The 7,500-nt window shown below is 46.6% G+C and overlaps 2 protein-coding genes across 2 annotated transcripts in view; one reads left to right on the top strand and one right to left on the bottom strand.

The window, feature by feature from the left end:
- Positions 1 to 1,123, top strand: part of LOC311345096 (large ribosomal subunit protein uL18m-like) — a 3,057-nt gene extending 1,934 nt beyond the window's left edge. The window contains exons 3-4 of the mRNA XM_084469464.1: positions 1 to 114; positions 967 to 1,123. The exon at positions 1 to 114 is cut by the window's left edge and continues 121 nt beyond it. Coding sequence (XP_084325590.1) covers positions 1 to 114; positions 967 to 1,071 — 219 coding nt within the window. The 3' untranslated portion in view covers positions 1,072 to 1,123. The remainder of the gene's footprint in view (positions 115 to 966) is intronic.
- A 180-nt stretch (positions 1,124 to 1,303) lies between these two features.
- LOC311345500 (uncharacterized protein) lies at positions 1,304 to 7,494 on the bottom strand. The gene is made up of 7 exons (XM_084469921.1): positions 7,477 to 7,494; positions 7,160 to 7,306; positions 5,244 to 5,444; positions 4,202 to 4,397; positions 4,010 to 4,108; positions 3,401 to 3,478; positions 1,304 to 2,801 (listed from the first exon to the last, which is right to left on the bottom strand). The coding sequence occupies exons 2-7, from the start codon at positions 7,240 to 7,242 to the stop codon at positions 2,646 to 2,648; spliced, it is 813 nt and encodes a 270-aa protein (XP_084326047.1). The 5' UTR covers positions 7,243 to 7,306; positions 7,477 to 7,494; the 3' UTR covers positions 1,304 to 2,645.
- Positions 7,495 to 7,500: the final 6 nt, after the last annotated feature.

Below are 7,500 nucleotides of genomic sequence, written 5' to 3'. Positions count from 1 at the left end.
CGCAGCGTGGCGGCCTCCCAGGCCGTGGGCCAGGTCCTGGCCGAGCGGTGCCACCGGGCGGGCATCACGCGCATGGTGTACCGGGCCATCCCCTGGCAGTTCCGCTCAGACGCTGTGAGTACAACAACAACAACAACAACAACAGCAGCTGCAGCGGACCCTGCGCTCTCAAACAAGCTGCTTTGTCAAAGCGCGCCCCTGTTTGAACGCCGAGGTGTGGGGGGCGGATCGGTCTCTACAGAGCTGTTCCTAAATCCGTCAGTCAGGCCTGTGACTCTGCAATGCTTCCGTGAGAGAGATTCAGTCTAGACGACGAACCGATCAGTCTTAACACGTGTTTAATGGAAGAAGAAACGTTTAAAAGGTGACGTGTTATACCGCCGGGTGTGAGTGTGATTAGCCGTTACAAGCCCTTTCTTCTGAAAATCTGCGTGTCCACCTAGACGTGTGCCCTGGATAGATCAGTCTACCGGCCGACCCAGTGGACCGTAGCAAACGTTGCTCATCTATCCGTCGTGCATCTAGGTGGACACGCCCGCTTGTGATGTCAGAAGAGGCAGATTTTCAAAACGGCTTTTAGCGGCTAATCACACTCACAGGTATATCTGTCTCCTTAAAGCATTCTTCAAGTATATATATATATATCAATTTTTTTTTTCACATTCCTTATGTTGAATATAACAAATACAAATTCTCATCTCTGGTCAATTTAGAGTGGATGTAGCGTACGCCATCTCTGCCGTGGGTTTGGACAATGGTTGTCTACAGCTCACATACAACCGTTTCCTCCCGCGTAGACTGAGGAAAACTCTGCATTGCAATCTCAAAACCGTTTTTAATTTACAAATGGGAGAGAGAGCGAGAGAGAGAGGGAGATTGTAAACACTGGTGTAACCATGGCACAGTGTTGAAGCAGTCCCGATGCGTGTCGTTGACTGGGTTCTGTGTCTTCCTCCCGTGTGGTAGATCCAGGCTTTCAGGACCGCGCTGAAGGACGGAGGACTGGTCCTCAGTGAGCCCAGGAGGAAGTACATCGCACCCCGAGTCAAGGCCCCGCCTGGCTCCATGTGAATATTGCGTATTGTTATTGAAAATCTGAATTAAAAGAACGGTTGAACTTGTTGTTCTGCACTCTATTACTGAAAGGTGCACGACAAATCGGTCTACACTTAAGACAAAGCGACGTGGATAGTGCCACCGCGTTCACGATAAAGCTGTGGATCAACAAACCATCTTCAGTGTTGTTAGTTGATAATATCCTTTTGTAGTCTGGTATACAGAGTAAAACAAAACGGCTGCTTTAAGTAGAATATTTTATTTGATCACTCGTAGAGCAAGTGTTGTAAACGGTAAAATATGCAATGTGCTGAGAGACATCGTGGGAGGCCATAGAAATACGTCTGATACAATTCATCATAACACAAGGTGGCCATTGGCTCAGGGAAGTGTGTGTGTGTGTGTGTGTGTGTGTGTGTGTGTGTGTGTGTGTGTGTGTGTGTGTGTGTGTGTGTGTGTGTGTGTGTGTGTGTGTGTGTGTGTGTGTGTGTGTGTGTGTGTGTGTTTTAAATAATAAAGTGCATGGTGTTTCATGCATGCCATGAAAACAGCAAGTTCTACGATGGCCGGTGAGAACACCAAAGCATGAAAAACCCGGTCAGAGTGTGGGGCTAAAAAAAGCACATCCATTAAAAACACATTAGGACATAATCTTGAATGCATTAAATCCTCTTTCATTGAAGGCAGATACGAAAATGGAAATAACATGCACCAGAATTGGTTCAGCATTTCTATTTATAGATATGCATGTAATACTTTCAATGTAGGTACAGCAAAACATCCCCCATTGCCAAGTACAAAATGGACCCACAAACACACACTCACTGACAGTCACCAACTTGTAGTGAATATATCTTAAAAATAAATCCAAGAAAACAAATAGCCTTAATTTTCATGTTTAAGGCACTTATAGATAACCTTTGTGACAATGAGAAAAAAAAGTAAGTACTGTCTTCGTTGCTGTCAACTTAAAACATGGTGGTTGGAATACATTGTTTTGCACTCAGCTAAAATCTCCGGTAAGTAAATACAAAGAGTAAACCGTTACTCTCTCTACAAAACTAATCTACACTGGCAGCATAGAGCCTCAAACATGTTGAATGGAAAAATACTTTGAATTGCATATACATGCCTTTAGTTGGGAGGTATAGAACTATACTATGTGAATTCCATGAGTGGACCGGCGGGGGGGGAGGGGGTATTCAAAGTAAATAACAGCATAGAAAGGGATGCCACTGGCTCGGAGACAAGCATGAAATAAACAAACATTTCAATACCTAAACCAATTTGGTGGCCAGGTATGCTTTTAGCGGCCCCAATACTGACGGGCTCCCGATACAGCGAGCATCTAAAAGGTCTTCCCCAACGGAATGAAATGGATGCAAAAAGAGATTGGACCAATATTTTAAAAGAGTGACAATAAATTAGTGAGAGCGATAATGCAGCTGTGTTCAAATAGCTTGTCGAGTGAATACTTCAATCAGTCACGCCTCACAGACTCTACCTACTTGGACATCATTTGAGCATTTGATTGAATCCCTCGATCAACACCCTCCTCCTCCTCCTCCTCCTCTCTTCCGTTCAACCAATCACATGCTTTTCCCATCCGCGTCCTGTATCCTCTTCTCCGGTTGGCTGCGGGGCTCGGGGGAAACGTCCACACAGACGGCCCTCTGGTGAGTCAGGCCCTTCCGCGTCTGGCTCCGCCTCCGTTGCAGCGGGGATCGCCTCGGACTCCCAGGCAACTGAAAGAAATAAGTGAACATCAGACCCTTCTATCAAAGACCCCCCAATGGTATTCCAAACCAGGCCTCCACGTTCCCCCCTTCAGAAAGCATCCAGTACCGACGTGTGTGTGTGTGTGTGTGTGTGTGTGTGTGTGTGTGTGTGTGTGTGTGTGTGTGTGTGTGTGTGTGTGTGTGTGTGTGTGTGTGTGTGTGTGTGTGTGTGTGTGTGTTGTGTAAATGTTCACACAGCGGAGTTGACAGGAATATTCCAGTCAGAAAACCATCCGATAAAATAAAAGGCGGCCCAACTTCATTCCTCTCGTCTGTTGCTGTGGCCTCATCAGTGGCGGTTCTAGGGGGGGGGGCCAGGGGGGGCCAGTGCCCCCGTAACTCTGAGTCCGGCCCCCCCTGAACGAGCCAACCCCACCCCCCGTCAACAATCGCGCCCGCAATAGCGCTCGTCCGCGATCCCCCCCCACCCCCCCCCCCCCCCCGTCAACAATTTGGTTTGTGCCCCTCTAACAGAAAAGCCGGCCCCATCTCGGCCCCCCCATTAAAACCGGTCTAGAATGGCCACTGGGCCTCGTTGCGGCCCTTCTCCTCTGACCGTACGGTACCTTGTTGTCGTCGTCCAGCTCGCTGATGGACTGCATGAGAGAGAAGAGGTTCATCCTCCCGCTTCTGTTCAGCACCGTCTGGACAACAGAGAGAGAGAGAACAACGAGCGGACGTGAACTAGGGATGTGAATAACTCAAATTTTTCATGGTCGAATAATCAGTGGGTGGTTATGAACAAATAATCGATTATTCGATGCGTGCCGACATTCACAAAGGCAGCCATGGACCATCGGCAAGAAATCACTTAATATCTTAAACGCAAAAAAAACAAACTTTAACAGTGATCAGTGTTTGTGTTGTATGCATATATATTAATATTTATGCTTGTGTATTGTGTATATTGTTTTTCTGTACATGATTAACTATTAGTTCTACAGAACCAACATTAGTTCCGTCCGTTAATTCTTGTTTATTTGAATGTGGAAAAAATGTTAACGGTCCAAATGTTAAAAATCGACTTTGACCCTCAGGAACGAATAATCGGATAATCGAATATTCTGACCGGTCCCTAACGTGAACCCGGGGGGGACAGAGGGCGCGCCCGCCGCCGGAGGGGGGTCTGAGGAGACCCTCACAGCGGGAGGAGGGAGGGGGGCGGGCCTGCTCACCTTGTCACCGTCCTGCACGGTGATCGTAGGGTTGGGATTGGCAGCCGGGGCTCCCATTGGCGAAGCTTCCTGATTGGTTGCAGGCGGGTCCTCAAATACCTTTTTTTTTTGTAGTATAAAAGAAAATATATCTGATTTAATATTTTAAGACATAAGACTAGTCCAATTATAATGTAAATGTAACAACATTACTTTGTCCATGCCCACACTATCAGGTATGTCCTCCTCTTCTTCTTCGTCCTCATCGGTATCTTCCTCTTCAAAATCCTCCTCTCCCTCGTCCCCTTGGCTTTCTCCTTCGACCTCTGGGTCGTCCTCCTCCTTGTGGAGTGACATATTTCTCTGATCTCTTGACTTCCGCCGCCAGAGGGCGCTGTGGCGCTGCTGGCTGCAATGTTAAAAGATGTTCGCACGTTTAGATGTTGTCCGAAATAACTCGCTAAAAATAAAAGTAACGTGCATCTGAACGCAGACATTGACCAGGGCCTAATTTACATATTACAACCCGGAACCCGCTCTATGTAGTGAGAAATGTTGAATAAAAATTCAACATTTCAAAGATTTATATACCTTTTTTTTTTTTTTTACTGATTTATTAACTTATATTCCTCTTTCTCCTCCACAAAAAAAATGAAGAAGGAAACATTTCGAGTTAAAATATATATTTTCAAAGACCACACCCCCCAAAATGACACCACCACCATCCTCAATGACCTATTTCCCCGGCAGGGGCGTACTTAGTCATTTGGGGGCCCAAGGCAAACCCAGTCATTGGGGCCCTCCACATTCTCGTTCTGCACTGTACACACACACACATATATATATATATATATATATATATATATATATATATATATATATATATATCGTATAACTCTGCTTCATTTTCTCAACCCGCGCCAACTAGTTTGTTTTGGTACCGTCTTCCTGAATCAAGCCTGCACATGCGCAGTAACATGGAATAGTCCATTGCATGAGAAGGGAGGGGGGGGGGGCAGTCAAAAGATCATGATAGATTAAGCATTTTCATGGATTTTTAAGCGCGCAAATTAAGACTAAAAAAATAATAATTGCTTTAAATCGAAGAAAACTTTATTAATCAGTTTTTATATGAGACGTTTGGGGGCCCCTGGAAATCTCGGGGGCCCCAGGCAATTGCCTGTGTTTGCCTAATGGCAGGTCCGCCCCTGATCCCCGGGGGCGCGCGCGCGCGCGGTCCGTGGTGGGGTCTGACCTGGCGTTCAGGATGCCGTTGTAGGTCTGCAGCTGCCTGGCGAAGCCGTCGTTGGGTCGGGTGATGGGCCGGCGCTCCCGGACGTAGGCCTGCGCCACGTCCACCGGCCAGCGCTGCTGCTTCATGGCGTAGGCGATGACCGTCGACGCCGAGCGGGACACGCCCATCTTGCAGTGCACCAGCACCGCCTGCCCGCTCTTCCTGATCGGATGAAGACAGAGAGACACAGAGAGAGAGAGAGAGAGAGAGAGAGAGAGAGAGAGAGAGAGAGAGAGAGAGAGAGAGAGAGAGAGAGAGAGAGAGAGAGAGAGAGAGAGAGAGAGAGAGAGAGAGAGAGAGAGAGATGAAATAAACCTGTCAGTAGTCATGTCACTTGTTAAGACTGACGTCAAACGGAAATCTACACCTCAAACTCTTCAAAGCCTCAAAGCCCTTTGATTAGTGAACCATAACCACACACACACACACACACATACACACACACACATACACACATACACACATACACACAAAATGGTGTGCCAAGATGCCTTGGCACACCGTTGATGTTTGCAGACGCCTGAGTCATGATAACTGAACAACAGGTGGAACCGGCTTGGATCCCATTCCAAATCGGGCCTGAAGAGCCCGTTCTGATCTCTGATCAGTAGCAGAGCATGAAGCAGAGCTTCATAACGGTCATGAGTAGATTTAACGATTACTCGCAGGAGGCGAAGTGAATAGTGGGGTATTATAATAGCCTGAGGTGAATAATTGTTTTAGTATATATACACTACACGTGAACACTCCAAAAATAAACAATTTCATTGTTTTATTAGTGGTTTATTTGTTTTTATTAGCATGACGAGCGTCGGGATATTATATAATATCCCGAGATAGCGACCCAATCAAATTGTGCCATCTTAGGAGGTTCACGTGTAAGATATGCTAAGTAAGGGATAATCACCTCAAGGCAGGGAAATAAACAGTTTGATATGCCCGGCTTATCAAACTGTTTATTGCCCTGCCTTGAGGTGATTATCCCGTTTATTCTACTTCTTGCTTGCCAACATAATGAAACAATTCAAATACTTTAATAAATATGCTTTTTCTTATTCGTATTGCATGCTTATTAAATGTGTACTCTGTTTGAGTTCATCTCCCTCAAAAAGTAGTCCCCTTTAGAACTACGGTGAATAACGTTAGCTCAGCTGTAGCTAATTAGTTTCTATAGCAACCACACAAGGCTGCATCTTATCACTAGTTTAATAACGTAGTTGCTACATTGTATCTCGCTTGCGAAACTATGTATCGACTGACCCTCCGATAGATTTCCGACACATTTTAGAAACCTTTTTTTTTTTAGAAGGTTTATTTTTACAATGGACCTCATGTTTGAAATTTCTGTGATAGAAAAAAAATACAAGCGGTGTATTGATCTACTATTTGATGACGCTGTGCTCAGTCAGCAGCAAGTACAATCGACAAGTCAGCGGGCAACCTGCCGGGTTAATGCCCTCCTCCCAGCCAATCGGAATCAAGCCTTCTTAAACAAATTAGAATAAATCATATTATTGTTCTATATTGCACTGTTATGGCTGGCGACAACAAGTGGTAACTTTGTTCTCCGTCAATGGTGACGGATTCAAATATCGAGGCGAGGTTCTACTCTGGCCACAGTGACAAACCCTCCCCCAATTCTTGAAAGGTGTGTCCTGCCTCAACCTCTGGTTCACGAAAGACATTTGGAAACATGCCCACGGACCTCAGGATAGGGCTTTTAAAAAAAGGGGGAGGGGTTTTGATCCAAGGGGGGCCCCACCGAATAGGTTCTTGAGTACGTATTTTATAAAGCATGCTTCGTAGGACCCTAGGTTTCGCCTTGCCCGCCTCGGCCTCCCTCCCGACCTGACTGAGGGGGGTTTGTGCGCCCTCACCTGGCGGTGTTGATGAACTGGTAGGTGTCTGTCCAGTGGGGGAGCAGGTCGGTGGCCTCAACGTCGTACACCCTGATGTTCATGTAGTTGAACGCCTCGGGGAAGAAGTTGTCGATCTCCCGGGTCACGTTGAGGATGTAGCCCACGCTGCGACACACGCGTTAAAGCCACGTTAGGAACGCACGCAGATCGGTCGTGTTCTGTTTGAACGTCCTCGAAAAAACAACAACATGTGAACCACCACCACGTGTTGGTGGTGGTTGGTGGCCACAAGTGTGTTCCCCCAAAACACCAGGAAGGACGACAGGATCACTCACTTGTTTTTCTGCAGCTCCTCAAAG

The sequence above is a fragment of the Micromesistius poutassou genome (genome assembly GCF_964030765.1).
Source record: "Micromesistius poutassou genome assembly, chromosome: 6".
NCBI classification, from domain to species: domain Eukaryota; kingdom Metazoa; phylum Chordata; class Actinopteri; order Gadiformes; family Gadidae; genus Micromesistius; species Micromesistius poutassou.
This window is presented reverse-complemented; position numbering and strand designations above follow the sequence as displayed.